Source organism: Balaenoptera physalus (assembly GCF_965194825.1).
Source record: "Balaenoptera physalus genome assembly, chromosome: 1".
NCBI classification, from domain to species: domain Eukaryota; kingdom Metazoa; phylum Chordata; class Mammalia; order Artiodactyla; family Balaenopteridae; genus Balaenoptera; species Balaenoptera physalus.
In genome coordinates this window covers 2,699,681-2,718,366 of record NC_138882.1, presented here as the reverse complement: position 1 = coordinate 2,718,366, position 18,686 = coordinate 2,699,681, and the positions used below count along the sequence as shown (strand labels likewise).

The window sequence follows — 18,686 nt, the reverse complement described above, 5'->3', positions numbered from 1 at the left end:
CACTCCTCACCCCAGCCGCCAGGCCTCCCGCCGGTCCTCAGACACGCCCACATGCTCCTAGCTCCCTGCCCAGGCCTGCGCACGCCCCACCTCACCCCCCACCCCGCGCGGCCCACCCTGTGCTCCATGCAGGGCTGTGCTCGGTACCACCTGCCATCACCTCCCATTCCCTTCACTCGAAGGCTCCACTTGCTTGATTTTTCTTCATCACACGCGCTGGCCACACCAGCCACGCGACAGATTCATTTTCACTGTCCGTTCGCTCCCCCGACCACCCCCGCCCCGTGCTCTTGTTCCTTGCTATACCTCTAGCCTGTGGGAGGCACTCAGTATTTGAGGAGTAGGTGAAGGACCGCCTCCCGAACTGTGCCCCCTGCTTGTAGTCGCTCTCACCTCCTGCCCTTCGCCTCCAGGGTAACGTTTTAGAAGTGTAGCTTTCATCCTTCCACGGCCCTGTTCAGAGACCTCCAGCGGCGCCCACACTGCCGGCTGCACAAGGTCTGCACGCTCGTGTGCTTCTACTAACCGACCTCTCCGCGCGCCCCAAACCTTCTGTTCATTCGTCTCCCTCCTGCGCCCTTCCGGCAGCAGCCCTGCCTGTGCTGCTTGCTCCCACCTCCCTTTCCTTCAGGAACCCCTTCAGATAGCGCCACCTCCATGAAGCCTTCCCTGACCACGCCACCCAGGGACGACCTCTCCCTTCTACCGTGGCGCTTGCCGTGGGCCGCCTGGCACACTCATTGTGCCTGGAATCTGAGGTGTCTGTCTGCTCTACAGGATTTGTAACCCGGAGTGACGGGCTGCACACGCAGCGGGTACCCCGCAAGGGTCTGTGGCCTCAGCCCCACGCCAGCAATGGCTGTGCCCGCCCGGTACTCACGTCAATCTCACTGAGGATGACGTCGATGATGCTGCCGATGACAATCAGGAAGTCAAACACATTCCAGGGGTCCCCAAAATAGCCCTGGGGGGAGGGGCCCGGGGTGAGCTGTGGAGGGGAGGGGCTGGGGTCCCCAAAATAGCCCTGGGGGGAGGGGCCCGGGGTGAGCTGTGGAGGGGAGGGGCTGGGGTCCCCAAAATAGCCCTGGGGGAGGGCCCGGGGTGAGCTGTGGAGGGGAGGGGCTGGGGTCCCCAAAATAGCCCTGGGGGAGGGCCCGGGGTGAGCCGTGGAGGGGAGGGGCTGGGGTCCCCAAAATAGCCCTCGGGGAGGGCCCCGGGTGAGCCGTGGAGGGGAGGGGCTCAGAGGCCAGCAGAGTGCAGTGGTCCCTGTCCGGGGCAAGCAGAACTGCAGGGCCAGGCAGGGCTGGGCCAAGATGCCACTTCCCACGGGTGGTCCAGGGCCCCACCCACTCCCGCTCCCCTCCCTCCAGAGCATAAAGTGGTCCAAGGGGAGGGCAGTGTGCCTGGGAACTCAGGACTTGGGGTCCTGGTCCACACGGGGAGGTCCTTCATCCCCCGCTTGAAGCCCAGTCTGGTCTGGGCCTCGCAGGCAGACCTGACACGGGGGCCGGGGGTGGGCAGTGGACGTGGAACCCAGGACACAGCAGGATGCTCCCTGGCCCAGGGGCCGCTCTTCAGAGGCTTAAGGGAAAGGGGGCCACGAGACAGGCTCAAAGAAGGGGCGGGGGAGGGGCGGCCACATCTAGTCCTGCCGGCCAGTAGCGGCCTGCCCGCCCCGGGCTGAGCAGGGCGGGAGCAGAAATGCCGAGGGAGGGCGTCCTGCAGGACGAGGCCGTGAGGGCTCCACGGGAAGGCCTCATCCTGCCGCAGGACTCACCCTGGCCTTGAACGCCATGAGCTTGAGGATCATCTCCAGCGTGAAGATGGTGGTGAAGGCCACGTTGACGACGTCTGAGATGTGGTTCATCTGCTCTGACTGGCTGTAGTGCTGCGGAGGCCCAGGGAGGAGCTGGGGGCCGGCTCTGCCCCTTGCGGAGACACCCCCAGAGCCCTGCTTTCTTCTGCGGGGCCCTGCCCACCTTCCTTTAACCTCAGAAAACCAGAGCCCGCTCTGGCAATGTGCAGAATCCTACCAGGCCTACGGCCACGCCCTCTCCCCTCGAAGGACCGTGAGGGGAGGAGGAGGGGGCCGACCCTGGTCTCGTGAACAACACACGTCTGTTCCTGGAGGCCAGGAGGGAGGCCCCCCAGCAGGGCTCTGTGAGCAGCTCCCCGAGCCGTTTGGGTACAGGACCAGGAGGGCAGACCCCTGGTTCTAGGTGGGACCGCCACCCCCTGCAGGTGGCACCTGAGATCACCAGGCGCCCGTGCCTGCAAGCTACCCCAGGACACCGAGGCAGCCCCAAGCAGCGCCCTCGGCCGCCTCGAGCCTCCCTGTGACCCTCCTGAAATCGATGTCCTTGTAACATTTCCCAGGAATCTCTCACCCTTTTTAAAATAAAGTTGACACGACCGCACTTCCTCCACAAAACCTTCCCAGGTAGTAGAAGGATCTGGCGTCTCCCCTGCCCCGCCCCGTCTTGGCAGGGCTGCCTGATTCTGCTGCCCAGCTCAGGCCCCACGTGAGCCGTGGCTCATGAGCCCCTGTCCGCTCTGGGCCCGCTGGCTCCGTGACTCCCTTCCCAGACCCTCCCCACCGGCAACGCGTGGTCGTGTCACTGCCAGTGGCTGGGGCTCCGGGGCCAGGGAGCCTCGCTGTGTGATCCCATTTATGCGGGGCGTTAGGGGTCAGCTGCTTGATTAAGGCTTGATAACGCCGCTGCTGATTATGACTTGTCTGTAAAGTGTGCGCGTCTCCTCAGAGACACCTGTTCCCTGAATATTACATCCCCTTTTCTCGGGACTGGAGCTGACATTGCAGCCATCTCCAGCATCCGGATGTGCAACAGCAGGAGGAGAACAGAGAAGGCGCTTCGTGCTTCCCACACAGCCCCACCCTCCTGCGCAGCCGTCTCCTGGTTCCAGAGCAGCCACAGCCGTGTGTGCGCTGGAATTACGGCCCTAGTGAACCGCTGAGTGCCTGGCACCCGGGCCTGCGTCCAGTTCACACCCCTGCCCCACGTGGCACCTCAGCACAGTGCCTGGCACAGAGCAGGTGCCAGGAAGAGTCTACCGGGGGCAGTCAGCCTGGAGCCCCGCTCCCCCTGCCCTGCCCAGGCCCCGGCCTGGTGGGCGCTGGTCTCGGGGGGCCTGGTCCCCGGGGGCCTTACCTGCATGCCCAGGCAGATGGTGTTGAGCATGATGAGGGCGAACATGAGGTACTCGAAGTAGGAAGAGGTGACGATGTACCACACCTGGTACTGGTACGGGTTTTTGGGGATGTAGCACCTCAGGGGGCGGGCCTTCAGGGCGTACTGCACGCACTGGCGCTGAGACAGGACACGATGGGCAGGTCAGTACCCAGGGCCGCCCCCCACCCACGCCACGTCCATGCCCACAGGCTGGAGGGGCCCTGCATTCAGCAGGCCAAGGGCAGCTGTGGCCAAGGGCCTCTGCTGGGCTGTTGAGGGAAAGAGTTCCACTGGGCCGGGGTTCCCCTGGAACCATCACAGCCCATTTCTAGCACGGCTCTCACCCAGCCCAGGGGCTCTGGGCATCACGATGGGTCCACAGGAGACCCCACCCGACCACCGTGCGCTGCTTCAGGTGGGAGATGGGTCGGAGGTGGGTCTGGGATCAGCCCCTGCCCACGGGCCCTTTCCCCGGCCTGAGCCCTGGCCTGGTGGGCGGGGGGCCCAGAGCAGGGGGCCCAGCACCTGATTCTTGTCCAGCTCGCAGTTCTTGTACTCGGTCTCCCCCTGCTCCTGGAAGGTGACGATGACGAAGCCCACGAAGATGTTCATCATGAAGAAGGCGATGAGGATGATGTAGATGATGAAGAAGATGGCCATCTCCACGTGGTTGTTGTACACGGGGCCCTTGTCCTCCTCGTGAGAGTCAATGGCCCTGTACAGCAGCCTGGGGTGGGCAGAGGACAGAGGTGTGCCGGGCGGGGCGGTGAGGCAGAGCCAGGCCGGGAAGGGCGGGCTTGGTCCTCCCAGCTGTGGGGAGCCAGGGGGGGGCCTCTGGACAGTCATGCGAGGGGGGAGAAGGTAGGGCCCTGCCCAGAAAGGCTGAGCAGGTGGAAGGGGCCTGCCTTCCATCCTCCACGGGATGCCCTGGCTCCCCGCAATCACTCGGGCAGAGAGGCCTACACTGTGCCACCCCTGGTCGGGCTGTCTCTGGAGTGAGCGCTCAGCACCCCAGTCCCGTGCACACGCCGCGGGAGCCGGGGTGGCTTGCTGCAGGAGCACGGGTGGCTCCCAGGCCCTCCCCGGCCTCTGGCCGCATCGCCGGGCCCCGCCCTCACTCACTCAGGCCACCCCTCGAAGGTGGACACCGTGAAGAGTGACATCATGGCCGAGAGCACGTTGTCGAAGTGGAAGTTGCTGTGTGTCCACTGGCGGGGGCGCAGCTCCATCTGCGTGGGGTCCCCGTCCTTGTACACATAGTAGTAGCCCCTGAGGCGGGAGGCGTGGTCACCGCACTGTGCTCGCGGGTCCCCCTCCAAGTCCTCTGGGCCCCGGACGGTGAGTGTGGGGGAGGAGGGCAGGTCTGGACCGGGGACCCCTCCCGAGGTCACTCGAGGAAGGGGCTTCTGTGAGCCTGAGGGGCTCAGTTTCCCAGTCCCCCCGCGGAAGGGCCACCCTGCCCCCCCTGCCCCCCCTGCCCCCCCGCACACCTGCACTCCTCCTCTGTCATCTTGGACAAGTCATTGCAGCTGAAGAACTTCCCCTGCATCCAGGAGGGAGGGAGGGAGACAGGTTGTCATGGAGACAGGATGGAAAGATGGGGTGGAAGGGAGGAGGGAAGGCAGGGCCTGAGGGCAGCCTAACCGTGGGGGCAGGGCCCCAGGATAGTCTCCATCAGGTCACTGCTCCCTCAGCCGCCCGTGGGCTCCCCGCCAGGCAGACAGCTGCGAGGCTGGGAGCCAGCCCCTCAGACGATGAGCTTTGCTGAGTGCCCCAGGCTAGGCCTGAAGAAGGGAGGTATGGAGCCAGCTTGGCCTCTGCTTCCCGCTCAGGAGCCCCTGCCCCTGCCCGCACTGCTAGGGCTCCCCATCATGGAGCAAGAAGAGGGGCTGCCCCACCTCCCCACCTTCCTTCTCAGGCCCTGGGGCGGTGCAGGGATGGAGCCCAGCTGGGCCCGGATGACACATCTTATCTCAAAACTGAGCAGGGGGGCTTCCCTGGTGGCACAGTGGTTGAGAATCTGCCTGCCAATGCAGGGGACACGGGTTCGAGCCCTGGTTTGGGAAGATCCCACATGCCACGGAGCAACGGGGTCCGTGAGCCACAACTACTGAGCCTGCGCGTCTGGAGCCTGTGCTCCGCAACAAGAGAAGCCGCGATAGTGAGAGGCCCGTGCACCGCGATGAAGAGTGGCCCCCGCTCGCCGCAACTAGAGAAAGCCCTCGCACAGAAAGGAAGACCCAACACAGCCAAAAATAAATAAATAAATTTAAAAAAACAAACAAACAAACAAACAAAAAAAACTGAGCAGGGGTCCCGGCACGCCCGCTCCCCCAAGGCTGAGTAGGGGAGCTCTGTGATCCCCTCTGCTGACTGCGGCCCAAGCAGTTTCTCCTTTGATTTACATCACATATTGGGCGCCCACGGAAGATTTTGTTTCAACAAAAGGAGTTGATTGCTAGGTCTGACTGTGGCTAAATTAAGTTTGAATCCATAGATGCTCGTCTGGGTCCCTCAAAGGTTGGGAGAGGTAAATGCCTTGGCCAGGGACCCAGGAGCAGGTGAAGGCACGGCCACCCTGTCACTGCAGGCTCTTGCCGTCCCTACCACCTCCCCCTAATGTCACGGAGCAGAGGGTGAAGGTGAGGCAGGGGACGTTGGGGCAGGAGCCGGCAGAGGACACCGCTGCCACTGGGCAGGGTTTTGGGCACTTGAAACCAAACACCCAATCTAGTACGGAAAGCAGATATAGTACGGATACACGTGGCCAGTGCATTACCAATGTGATGTAAATGCCACCTGTACCTGGAGCTTGACTACCATCTGGGCAGGAACTGGGGGTCTGTCGATGAGAGACTAACACACACAGGGGGTTGGGGGTGGGGGAGCAGCTGCTCGCTCATTCTTTCGGGGAGCACGTCTTGGGGGCCCGGATGGGTGCCAGGGTGAGGATGAGTCCTGCAGAGACTCTGCCCTGAGCGGGTCCTAGGGCCCCCAGGCTGCAGAGGCAGAGGCTGGGGATGGGGCGGGGGGGGGGGCCCTGGCTGGAGCTGTGGGATAGGGCCGAGTGCAGGCCACTGTAAGCACTAGGTTTGGCGGCTAAGCTGTCTCAGTCCAGACGCCCCTCCCGCCCCTCCAGGCCAGAGACCAACAGGACCCGGTCCCCTATAGGTCCTCTGGGAGCCCCACCCTGACGGCCCTCCCCAAAGCCTGCCCCTGCCCATGGAGAGGGCCTTGTGGGGTTTGCTCCATGGCCGCCTCAAGCCCTAGCAGAGGCCCGGGCCCAGAGGAAGTGCTCCATAAGTGTTTGTTGAATGAATGAGTGATTGTAAGATGATGCCATTGTATGTGTAAGAATGACGGAGGTTACATAATCGTGATGGTGCTTTGCGGGTGGGAGCAGAGGGTCATGGAAGGAAGAGGGTCATGAATGTGGGCGGTGCCCTCAGGTGTCCGTGTCTGTGTCCTGCAGGTGATCTAAGAGCCAGAGGCATCCAGAGGTCGGCTGCACAGGAGAAGACGGCCTGTTGGGCTGATTGCCATGCGGGAACGAATAGCGGAGTTCTCCCAGGAAAGAGAACAGAAGCGGGGTGGCTCCCAGATGTGAAACGACGGACCCCCACCCGCGGAAGCTTGCGGGAGACACACCTGCTGGCGCAGGGGGTGCAGAGGCTGGGGCGGGTGTGTCCTGGAGGGGGTGGAGAGCATGACAGTGGGGTGGGTGCTGGCAGGCCCGGCAGGTGGGGGCCTTCATCGTGGAGAACCAGCAAGACAGCAGGTGGCCCGCAGAGCCCCGGGGGCCAGGTGGGGCGTCACCTAGGAACCAAACTCAGGCTCTCGACGGCTTAGCCTTACCCCTATGCGTTCAGGACATCTGCCTTCACGGTCTGGGGCTCCCCTCGTTTAGAGGGAAACAGACCGGCTCTTGCCTCGGCCCAAGAGCTGGCACCGGAGCTGGGGGAGTGAGGGCAGGAGGGGCTCACCTTGAAGAGCTGGACGCCGATGCAGGCGAACATGAACTGCAGGAGGGTGGTGACCAGGACGATGTTCCCGATGGTGCGGATGGCCACGAACACGCACTGCACCACGTGCTGGGGAGGGAGGCCCGGTCGGCACCTCTCCCCATCCCCTCGCCGGCCCGTGCCAGCCGAGGGGCCCCCAGGGCGCAAGCTTAGTCGCCTCCCGGCTTGTTGGGGGCAGAGAGGGGCTCATGGGGGCACGGCTGCCCAGCCACACCCCACCCCCATTGGGCAGAGGGGATGGGATGGGCCCAGCAATGGCCGGGCTGGCTGGCTGAGTGAGCCCTGGCAGCCCCGTTCTCCCCCGGGGTCCCGCCGGCCCCGCTCACCTTCAGCCCTTTGGCTCTGTTGATGGCCCGGAGCGGTCGGAGTACCCTCAGCACCCTCAGGATTTTCACCACGGAGATGGTGCTGGACCTGGCGGGCAGCCTGCTCAGCCCCCCGCCTGCCCCCAGCTCGCCGCACCCACGCCTGCCTCCCCCAGCTCCCCTTAAGCTCCGCCCCAGGATCGAGGCGCCTCCCGGCCCCTGGGCTGGTTTCCTCCAGGGCTGCCCACAGACCCCGTCTCTCCCATCAGACCGGAGCGCCCTGGGCACCGGGGCTGTGCTCCCCGTGGGGCTGTGGAGGGGACTCCCTGCTCCTGTCCGCATCCCCCCTGGTCTCCAGCACACGCTCTGCCCACCTAGCCTTGTCACTCAGTCCAGCTGGTGACAACCCAAGGGACCCCCCCCCCAACCCTGGCCTGTGGTCCCGAGAGACCGTCCCCTTGTGGCTCAGTGCCCACCAACCAACAGCGGCTGAGCTGCCGCTCTGGGGCCCCGGGTTGCCCCGCTCACTCGAGTCCTATGGAGATGAGGGACACGGCCACCACCACCAGGTCCAGGATGTTGAAGTAGTTGCGGCAGAAGGAGCCCTTGTGCAGGAAGGCCCCGTAGGCGGTCATCTGGGGAGAGAGGTGGCATCCTGGGTGGGGAGGACCCTGGGGACACTCCTTGCTGGGTCCTCAGGGCATTGCCCTGTTCTCTGCACCCGCTTCTGGGAGCACTGACACCTCTCACGGGCAGCGAGGCCAAGGGAGCCCTGGGTCTCCTTCCTTACCCAGCCACAGGGGGGTGCCCTGCCCTCTGCTCTGCAGAATAATACAATTCTTCCTCCTCCTCCTCCTCTCCCTCCTCCTCCTCCCTGGAAAGCATTTTAGGCGTGGTTGGGTCAGGCTGAACAGCCCGTCAAGGACTGAAGACCTTGCCCAGGCACCCACCCCTGCACGCGTGCTATATCTCAGCCCAGAAGGGCCACTTTCTCCTCTCTGAGCACATCCCAAACATCGCTGTACAATGCGTTTGCCTTGTTTTGTCCTCCTTGACTGCCCCTGCTCTCTCTCTAATGAAGTCCTGTCCAATTTCAAGGCCTAACTCTAAAGTCACCACCTCCAGGAAGTCCTCCTGGACCTCAGGGTAGCCACCATCTCCCTCTGATCCATTCCTTTAATAATCGGGGCCCTGAAAGAAAGGACTGTCCTCACTTCATACTGCAGCCGGCTCTGGGCCTGCTCTCCCTTCACGGCTCCCCTCTCCCCTCCTGGTTCACGGAGGTGAAGGCTGGGGTTCCGGGTTCCGGTCACAGATGGGAGGTCTCTGCCCCCAGACCCCATCCCCCACCAATGATGGTGTGAACCCAGTGTGTCCACCTTGAGAACGGGAGGGCAGCGGTGTGCTATGGACAAGGGGTGGGAGGGCCGTGAGAGGGCGGAGCTGCCAGAAACCCCACCCAGGGTGACAGCCACTTCTCTGGGATCCCGGGGGAGGCCTTTCCGCCGCTGGTAACAAAGGCCCGGGAGCAGATCACAGCTTAGGCTAGTTGTGCCTTGACTGTGGAAGAACGTGCCCCAGGCTTCAGAGACACGCAGGGGGCTCTGCTGAGAGCCCCACAGGCCGCGGGTTGGCTGTACCTCACGCCTCCACACCGCTACCTGCTTACCCACTCACCCCAGCTCATGAGCTGAGACCGTCCGGTCTCCTGGGTCCTGTGGATCTTTCCCTGCTGCTCTCCACCACCTCCTTGCTTTTCCCTCCTCCCTGCAACCCAGCCCCCGGTGAGCCCAGCCTGTGTAAGCAGGAGCCACAGCGGCTGGTCCTGGAGCCGCCCTTCGCCCAGGCTGGCTGGCTGGCTCGCAGCCTTCGCTCACCTTGAGCACAATCTCCACAGTGAACACAGAGGTGAACACGATGTCAGAGTACCCAAGGACCTGGTGACAGGGCAGAGGTCGGTGAGAGGAGGAGCAGTGACAGCATCATTACCTTCATCGGCATCACCACCATCACCATTGCCGCTACCATCACTATCATCACCGCCACCATCACCATCATCACCACCATCCCCACCACCATCACCATCCCCATCACCATCCCATCCCCACCACCACCATCACCATCACCATCATCACCACCATCCCCACCACCATCACCATCCCCATCACCATCCCATCCCCACCACCACCATCACCATCACCATCATCACCACCATCCCCACCATCATCACCACCATCCCCACCACCATCCCCACCACCATCACCATCCCCATCACCATCCCATCCCCACCATCCCCACCACTATCCCCACCACCATCACCACCATCCCCACCACCATCCCCACCACCATCACCATCCCCACCACCATCACCATCCCCACCATCCCCACCACCATCACCATCCCCATCACCATCCCATCCCCACCATCCCCACCACTATCCCCACCACCGTCACCACCATCCCTGCCACCATCACCATCCCCACAATCCCCACCACCATCCCCACCACCGTCACCATCCCCACCACCATCACCATCCCCACCATCCCCACCACCATCACCACCACCATCACCATCCACATCCCCACCATCCCCACCACTATCCCCACCACCGTCACCACCATCCCCACCACCATCCCCACCACCATCACCATCCCCACCACCATCACCATCCCCACCATCCCCACCACCATCCCCACCACCATCACCATCCCCACCACCATCACCATCCCCACCATCCCCACCACCATCACCACCATCATCACGGCTAATATCCAGCAACAAGAGCCTGTGTAGGCCCAATGCTGTGACAACACTCTTCAGAAGGAGTGGGCTGGGCAGTCTAGGCCCTCCAGGGATTTAAACTCTAAGCAGCTCTGATGCCCGCAGCCACACAGAGGACACAGTGAACTCTGGGCATCAGGGTGAGGTGTGCGGGTGACTGAGGCTGGACGGGGGTGGGTGCTGAGCTGGCCGCTGTCACCTGGTTCCTCACGGACTCAGTCCGGATGGGGTCCTCAGCAGCCAGCGCGGCACTGCTGAGCAGGATGAAGAGCAGGATGAAGTTGGTGAACCAGGTGGCGTTGACGATGCGATGACACAGGACGCGGATCCTGCGGGGGGTGGGGGGAAGGTCAGCACGCTGTGAGCTGGGCGTTCAGGCCCCAGCAGCCTCCGTCGCTGGCTCCCTCCCTCCCGGTCAGTGGAGGAGGACAGCCGGCATCTGGGTGGTCTCTGGCTGGCCTTGCCGGGCCCTGTCCCACCTTCTGTTCCTGCGGCCCCAGCCCCATCCCACACAAGCCCTCCCCCAACACTCCACGCCATCCCACGGCATCCCCACCAAAACAACGGGACAGGCCGATCTCCATCCCTGAGGCCGACAGCTGAAACTCCATGAGGACTACAGTCTGTACTTTAAAGGTGTAAAATTGTGAAGCCACTGAGAACTATAGCTTATCCCCTTGTCCTGCTCTTGGAAAGGAGCCAAGAGATGTGATCCCTCTTAGGAGGAAGTAACTGATAAGGCTTAAAGCATTACTTCTCCCAGAGATTCTAGCACTTTCAACTGGGCACAAGGTCTTAAGCTAAAGGAGTGACTTTCTCACGGTGTAATTGTAGGCCCAGGGAGTCGGGAGAAGGGGGCCTTCTCAGAGCAGGAAGCAGCCCTCTCTGAGAGCCCCACCAACCACCCTGCCCCGCCACCGAGGGGCCACCCACTTATTGGTGGGGCTGAAGATGAAGAAGGCGCTGGCTTCTGGAATGGGCACCGCCTTCTCCTTCAGCTGCAACTCGGCCAGCGGGCGGGGTCGTGGGCTTATCGGGATCTCGGGCTCCTCTTCCTCATCATCTCCTGTGGGGGAGGGGAGAGAGAGGTCGAGGTGTCTTTCCACGTTTCACTGCTCCCCTGGCTCCTGAACCCAACCGTGAACCCCCAGCAGCCAGCAAGCAACACGGGGCACGAGGGCACCAGCAGAGTCCAGCCAGGCACCTCCCTTCCTTGTGGCACACGGGGCTGAACTGTCCAGACAGCTGTCAGCCTCAGAACCTCCCCGACGTCGGGCCAGGAGCAAGGTCTGGGAGCCTTGCTGTTGCGTCTCCTGTCTCGGGGCTGGGCGCACCACCTCGAATGCTCACGAGCTGGGGGTGCCGGGGGGCCCTGCTTTGCACGAGGCCGGAGTGCTGGGCCCGACCCCGCCCCTGACCCTCACGCCAGGCAGGCCTCTGACCCTCCTGAGCGTCAGTCCCTCAGCTCGTGACATCGACGAGGGGCAGGAGGCCTGTTGAGATAAATACACTCGGAGCTTCTCTCCTGGGGTCGGGTTCCAAACACCATCATTCAGGGAGGAACTGCCAGCACGGAAAGAAATCAATATTCTTTTCTTCCGGGGCAGGTGTGGGGTGGGAGGGGGTGGGAGGGGGAGAGGGCCCCTCGGGCTCATTTGCTGAGTCTCAGGGCCTTGTGAGAGGGAGCTGTCCCCCCAGGTCCTCAGCTCCAGACTGGGGGCACTGTGGGAAGTTGGGGTGCCCTTTCCTTTGTCCCCTCACCCACAGTTGTCTCCTGCCAGCCCCTGGCAGGGTTCTCCTGCTCTCTCCACCACGGCGGCCCGTGCAGGGTCTCCTCCCGAGACCCCACTTCTTCCTCCCAAAGAGCATCCTAATGGGACATTTCCTGCCTCGCCTGGGACCAAGGGCCCCAGAGGCACATTTTATGCTTAATCGCAGAGACTGTTAATTCTTAGAACTCGCGTATTTGCTTTCTTTTTCCGCCTTAATTCTGAGTTTCTCTGTCCGCGCCCACCGTGTTAACTTCGTTGTGCATATCTTTCGTTGTCAGCCATTTCAGATTATTTTTGGAAAGAAGCAAGATAAACACATTCAGCCCCCTTGGTAAGAACGCTCCTCCGCAGCCCACCCCACAGCCCCTCCCCCCACCCTCCCCCTTCTCCCCAGCCCCTGCCCCTCCCCCACCTCAGGTTTCCTGGCTCAGCATCTCCCACCTGCACAGCGGCCATTCCCATCTACTGGGAGATGGTTATTAGATGAAACAGATCAAGTTGAATTATTCTAAAACCCAAATGTCCCTTCTGGCAGGTATTTGAAGAATTATCATTAATCTTATCTATACCAGCTCCATCCTCCCCACATTTTACTTATCAAAATCTTTACATTTTACTTTGCAAAATCCTTGCATTTTTTTCCTTTCTTCTTTTTTTTTTGGATTTCTATAAGGCTTTTTTTTCCAGTTTTAATATTTTTTTACTGAAGTGTAGTTGATTTACAATGTTGTGTTAATTTCTGCTGTACAGCAAAGTGATTCAGTTATACATATATATACATTCTTTCTTTTTTATATTCTTCCATTATGGTTTATCATAGGATATTGATGAATGGATAAAGAAGATGTGACACACACACACACACACACACACACACACACACACACAATGGAATACTACTCAGCCATAAAAAAGAACACAGTAATGCCATTTGCAACAACATGGATACAACTAGAGATTATCATACTAAGTGAAGTAAGTCAGAAAGAGAAAGACAAATACCATATGATATCACTTATATGTGGAATCTAAAATATGACACAAATGAACCTATCTATGAAACAGAAACAGACTCACAGACATAGAAAACAGACTGGTGGTTGCCAAGGGGGAGGGGGTTGGGGGAGGGATGGAGTGGGAGTTTGAGGTTAGCAGATGTAACCTTTTATATATAGAATAGATAAACAACAAGGTTCTACTGTATAGCACAGGGAACTATATTCAGCGTCCTATGATAAACCTTCATTCTATTTATTGATTGCCTATCTGGTGCCAAACACTGCTATTTGGAGCACAAAGGGTCCCCCCTGGAGCTTAGACTCACGAGCGCAAACAGATGCTAATCAGCTGATTCCACAAATAGACATGAAATCGCACCAGTGACCCAGGGCTGGAAGGACCCAGGAGGGAGCTAAGAGAGATCGACAGCTCTTGGGCACCAGCCTCTCCCAGGTGGCCTTTTAACCTTCACCGGCTTGGGTGTTCCCTACAAGTGTTCCCTCCTTGGCACCGACGAAGAGGGTTCCCGCTGCAGCCACAGGCTGTCTGCACCTGCGAGGCGCGTGTAGCGCGTTCATGGCTGTGCACTACCCACCCCCCGCCCCTCCACCCTGGTCTCCTTCATGCAGATCTTCTTCCTGGTCATCCCCTGCGGGACACGGACGGTGTGAGCAGCCTGCCCATCTCCTGCACCACACAGGCGGATACACCCCCCTCTGTGAGCTGTTCTGTGTGGCTGGAGGGGCTGGAACAGACGACGTGGGTGCCCACGAGGCTCTGGGCTCCTCGAAAACCAGGTCCTTAGCCCTGAAGCGCACAGCCAGTGCTCAGTAAATACTGGCTGAATTAATTGAAAATAAAATGTGTACATTTTCCCACTGTGTGTATTGTAGGGAGAGGCAGGCTGGCAGACGGCTCATTTGCAATACGAGGTACGCAAGGGATGTCTGAGTCCTGATCTCCTCGTGGATGGGTCCAGGTAGGGGGACACACAGGAGAGATCTCGTCCCTGGGGAGAAGTCACCCCAGCACACCCGCCCCGGGGTCCCAGGACTCTTACCTGGGAAGTCGGCTGACGGGTAGGGGTCCTTCACCTCATTGACATTGGATTCAAACTCATCGATCTTCAGCTGGAGGAAGGAACACGATGAAGGTGAAAATCCAAGCTGTGGTCCCCACCTAATGCGCATCGACTGGAGGGCCGTGCGGGTGTCAGCTCACCTAAGCCTCCCTGTGGCTTGGGGCGGGGTGAGGCAGTGGGTGCTATTACGTCATTCCCGTCTTACAAAGGAGAAGCCAGGCCCAGAAAGGTCAGCCAGGCCGCCCAAGCTACCAGGACCCCAGCCCGTCTGAGCCTGAGCCCCTCACCCCTGCTTAGTTCTCGAGAAGAGAGTGGATTTCCCCAGGCCAGGACCCCTGCTCTGGGGGCCAGTTCCTGCCCCTCTGAGCTCTGCTTCCTTGGCTCCAGGAAGGCTGAGCAGGGCCAGGCTGACAGGCGGGGCAGGGCTAGGAACGGGGGGAGGCTGGTCTGGGCAGCTCTGTGGGGAGGGGGACACCCTGACTGGGGTGGAAAGCTGGGACTCAAAGGAAGTCTGGTTCCTGGATCGGGGCGTCTGTGTCCTCAGTGCAAAGGATTCCCTGAGACGGAGCTGCCCTCAGCTGGCTGGTGCCCTCAGCTGGCTGATACCAAGGCAGACAGCCCCTCTCCTGCCTCCCCCTGCCCCCCAGCACCCTAAGGCACCAGGCGAACAGGGGACTCTCAGAGGCCCCTCCCTGTGCGGCCCCTGAGAGCGCCCCCGTGACGGGCTCACCTTGGCCGTGGTGGGGATGCCCTCCCCCTTGGGTTTCTGCTCCAGCTTCTTGGCCACTGTCGACTTCTCCTCCTCTGACTTGTCTGGGAGCCCCCTGGGTTGGAACACCAAGAAAGCCCAAGGTGGAGGCCCAACTGGAAGTTTCTGGGGGACGCGCCCAGCCTGAGGACACTGCAGGCTGACCCCGCCCACGGGCCGGGCGCATCGCATCCTCCCTCCGCAACGAGGGAGCAGGATGGGCGGCCCGCCTGCAGCAGTGCAGGGAGCAGGACGGGCGGCCCGTCCGCCCGAGACCGCGCAAGCTCAGTGTCAGCCAGGCCCAGGGGCCGAGGCCGCAGAGGGTTAAACAGCAAACTCTCAGGTGCCGGAGGCTCAGCAGAGGGAAGGGACTCCCTCCAGGAAGCCTGGTGACAGGGCGGAGGCCCAGCCTGCCTGCCGACTTGCCTCCAGCCCTGCCCCGGGGACCTCAGAGACTCAGCCATCAGCCGCTGGGGCAGGCGTCACAGTGGTTTGGCCTCTGCTCCCCAGGGAGCCCCTTGCCCAGAGCGGGCGGAGCCCTGCGTGTCCCTCCTGCTGGGCGCGCCCCACTCACTTGGACATCTTCCTGCGTCTCCGCTCCTCAGCCTTGGCTTTCTGGGCCGAAGTCAGGCTCTCCGCCTCCGCCAGGTTGTCTACCGCGATGGCCAGGAAGACGTTGAGCAGGATGTCTGGGGCGGCCCGCTAAGGAGCTCGGGCGGTGGGGAGGGACGCCTCTGGGGGTGGGCTTGGCAGGACCTGCCTCCTCCTGTGCTCCAGGCTCCCCATCTTTCTGGGACTGATTCCTCCCACCTGTCACCAGTCACCCTGTGTTCCTCTAACCTCCCGCCGGAAGGAAATGTCCTACAGCTATACCCGCACTGCTACCTGCTTTGTCCCACCTCTCCACCCCAGCAGAAGGCCTGGGCACCCTGACCCCGCTTTACGCCCAAGCCCCCTCCCCAGGCTCTTTTCTGTGCCCTGCGTCTGGGGGGATACAGTTGCCGCAGACGAACAGGATGATGAAATAGATGCAGACAAGCACCCCGGGATAGGTCGGGCCGCCGTAGGCCAAGATCCCGTTGTACATCACGGAATTCCAGTCCTCACCTGTCAGCACCTGGAAGGGGAGGGAGGGTGGGCGACACAGAGGGACTTGAGGGTCTTCTCTAGAGACTGCATTGTCCAAAAGTCCCCTTCCAACTCTGCCCCCAGACCTGTCCTCTCTCTTCAACCACGGCCCAGGGTGAAAGTCCCTGCTCTCCTGAACCTCTTCCAGGGGTCGAAAACCTTATCGTTGGCTCTTCGGGGCCAAGGAGCTTGATTGTGGCATCAAGGCTTCCACGAGCTCTGTTCCTAAGGCCCAGGCTTAGCTGTGTTGCCCACACTGGACCCCTTGCCTTTCCAGCCCCCAGAAAGAGTATGAAATGTCAGGTGCCTTGAAAGGCAGGATGCCCGACCAGCCAGTGGGGTGAATGAAAGAACAAGGGTGACACCATGTGTAGGGCCGGCCGGTTGCCACAACTGCCCTTCCCACTGGCAATACCGAGGTGGCGTCCCTGAGTACTGGCCCGACAGAGAGGAACGTGTGTCCGCTCTGCGCTCAGGCAGCTCGTTCCGGAGGCCAGCCGTGGCTTTAGTGAGCGGTGGCCAAGCCATGTCCCCGCAGTGGGAAGTGGCTTGTGATCCTCTGGGGCTTTTGCAGCCTTGGGGAGGGACAGCCCACCTTGTCTGACCTTGCGCTCAGAGATTCTAGTAGCACGTGGGAGAGAAAGCTCCCTGCGCTCCCAACTCCTTCACTCATTAACTGCTGCCCTACTGTGGGCCAGGGCTCTGCTGGGCGAAGGGACGAAGACACACAGGACACACTGGGCACAGCGCCCAGCCTCCAGAGCGTGGAGGAGACAGGCGACTATGGCCTGGAGGGGATGCGGGGGCCCGGAGGGTGACGTCAGATCAGGGAAGGCTTCCTGGAGGAGGTGATGCCCGATCTCCAGTGGCAGGCAGCGGGCTTTAGCCTACCTGGAAGACGCTGATGAGGGCCTGCGGGAAGTTGTCGAAGTTGCTGCGCCGCACCTCCGTGTCCTCAAAGTTGTACCTGCCCCCGAAGAGCTGCATGCCCAGGAGGGCGAAGATGATGATGAAGAGGAAGAGCAGCAGCAGCAGGGAGGCGATGGAGCGGATGGAGTTGAGCAGCGAGGCCACCAGGTTGCTCAGAGACGTCCAGTACCTGGAGGAGACGGGCAGCCCCCACTGGCGTCCCTGCAGTCGGGGCGGCTTGGGGGAGGCTGGGGGCTGGTGGGATGCGGGGGGCCGGCAGGGCTGCCTGGATCCGGGCTGCACACCCAGCCTCCCTCCGCCAGAGCACAGATCTTGGTCTGTTATTTCATTCTGTTAGTAGGACGGCCGTTTAGCTGCTGGTGCCACCACTAGACTCTGAACCCCATGGGGGTGAGGACCACTCCTTCCCGTGCAGCCCCGGCCCAGGCGGCCGTCCCACCACTGCCCCCTTCTCTGCCCTCCTTCCTCACCCCCCTTCTCCTCCTCCCCTTCCGTCTTCCTTTCCTCCCTCCCGCTCCCAGGCTCTTCTTTTCCCCTTTCTTCCCTCTTTTCCGCACCACAGACAACGGTGAGAGGTAAGAAGAGAGGAGAGGCCCGAGGTGGAAGGGGGAAGGCGCTTTCTCCTGCAGAGGCGCAGGCTGGGGCAGTGAGGGCAGGCGGGCGCTCACTTGGTGATCTTGAAGATCCTGAGGAGGCGGATGCAGCGCAGCACGGAGATGCCGAGGGGCGTCATGGCTCCCGACTCCACCAGCAGGATCTCCAGGAGGCCGCTGCACACCACGAAGCAGTCGAAGCGGTTGAAGATGGACATGAAGTACTGGCGCAGGCCCAGCCCGTACATCTTCATCAGCATCTCCACGGTGAACAGGGCCAGTAGCACCCGGTTGGCGACGTCTGCAGGGTGGGCCACGCAGCTCAGGGTCACTCTCCTCCCTGCCCTGCCTGCCTTGGCCAAGCCCTCCACCGTGGACACCCTCCCTGCATTTTCAGGGCATCTTCCTTTCCCTGCCCTCCAGATCCAGGAAAACCTGGTGAATTTTCACCACTGAAGGAACACAATCTAGATTTCTAAAAAACTAAACGACCCTGTGTTCAGCAGGTCCACCCTCCTCACTCCACCGATCAACCCATGAGCATTTTAACCCCATTTCCCTGATCTCCCAGAAGCACTGACACTGTTGATCAGCCTCTTGCTTTTTTTTTTTTTTTTTTAAACTGGCGGGATCTGAGTTCCCTGAACAGGGATCGAACCCGTGCCCCCTGCAGTGGAAGTGCAGAGTCCTAACCGCTGGACCGCCAGGGAAGTCCTCTCTTGCTTTTTTCAAATGTTCTCTTTCCTTGGCTTCCAGGACCCCACATCCTTCTGCATTTCTCCTGCTTCTCCTGTTTCTCCTGCACCTTCTCTGCAGATGCACCCCTACCTCACCCCTGAGTGTTGGACTTGAGCTGTGCACACGAGTACACACCATCCTCTGGGGATCTGGTGATGTCTTCTAAGACCACAGCTTCGATTGCCATGCCTGCCAATGACTCCGGATTTTGACTCTTCAACCCAGACTTCTCCACTTGAGTCCCAGACCTACTTTCCATCTGTCTCCTCAACATCTCACTGGGATGTCTCGGAGGCACCTCAAACTCAACATGCTCAAGTCTAAGCTGATAGGTACTGCCCGTCCTCCCCCATCCCCCCAAAATACGTGATCACTGACTGTCCTCCCCATCTCAGCAA

The 18,686-nt window shown here is 61.1% G+C and overlaps 1 protein-coding gene across 3 annotated transcripts in view; it reads right to left on the bottom strand.

The window, feature by feature from the left end:
- The window catches only part of CACNA1S (calcium voltage-gated channel subunit alpha1 S), a 63,218-nt gene that overhangs the window by 17,200 nt on the left and 27,332 nt on the right, over positions 1-18,686 (bottom strand). For all 3 annotated transcript variants that reach the window (XM_082450184.1, XM_082450183.1, XM_082450185.1), the window contains exons 11-28: positions 17,626-17,851; positions 16,919-17,126; positions 15,896-16,016; positions 15,474-15,588; positions 14,882-14,975; positions 14,131-14,200; positions 11,233-11,365; positions 10,499-10,628; positions 9,396-9,455; positions 8,047-8,153; positions 7,540-7,627; positions 7,175-7,282; positions 4,682-4,734; positions 4,314-4,460; positions 3,717-3,918; positions 3,171-3,329; positions 1,778-1,888; positions 881-964 (exon numbers count right to left, since the gene is read on the bottom strand). In XM_082450184.1, the coding sequence (XP_082306310.1) occupies positions 881-964; positions 1,778-1,888; positions 3,171-3,329; positions 3,717-3,918; positions 4,314-4,460; positions 4,682-4,734; positions 7,175-7,282; positions 7,540-7,627; positions 8,047-8,153; positions 9,396-9,455; positions 10,499-10,628; positions 11,233-11,365; positions 14,131-14,200; positions 14,882-14,975; positions 15,474-15,588; positions 15,896-16,016; positions 16,919-17,126; positions 17,626-17,851 (2,216 nt within the window). The remainder of the gene's footprint in view (positions 1-880; positions 965-1,777; positions 1,889-3,170; positions 3,330-3,716; positions 3,919-4,313; positions 4,461-4,681; positions 4,735-7,174; positions 7,283-7,539; positions 7,628-8,046; positions 8,154-9,395; positions 9,456-10,498; positions 10,629-11,232; positions 11,366-14,130; positions 14,201-14,881; positions 14,976-15,473; positions 15,589-15,895; positions 16,017-16,918; positions 17,127-17,625; positions 17,852-18,686) is intronic.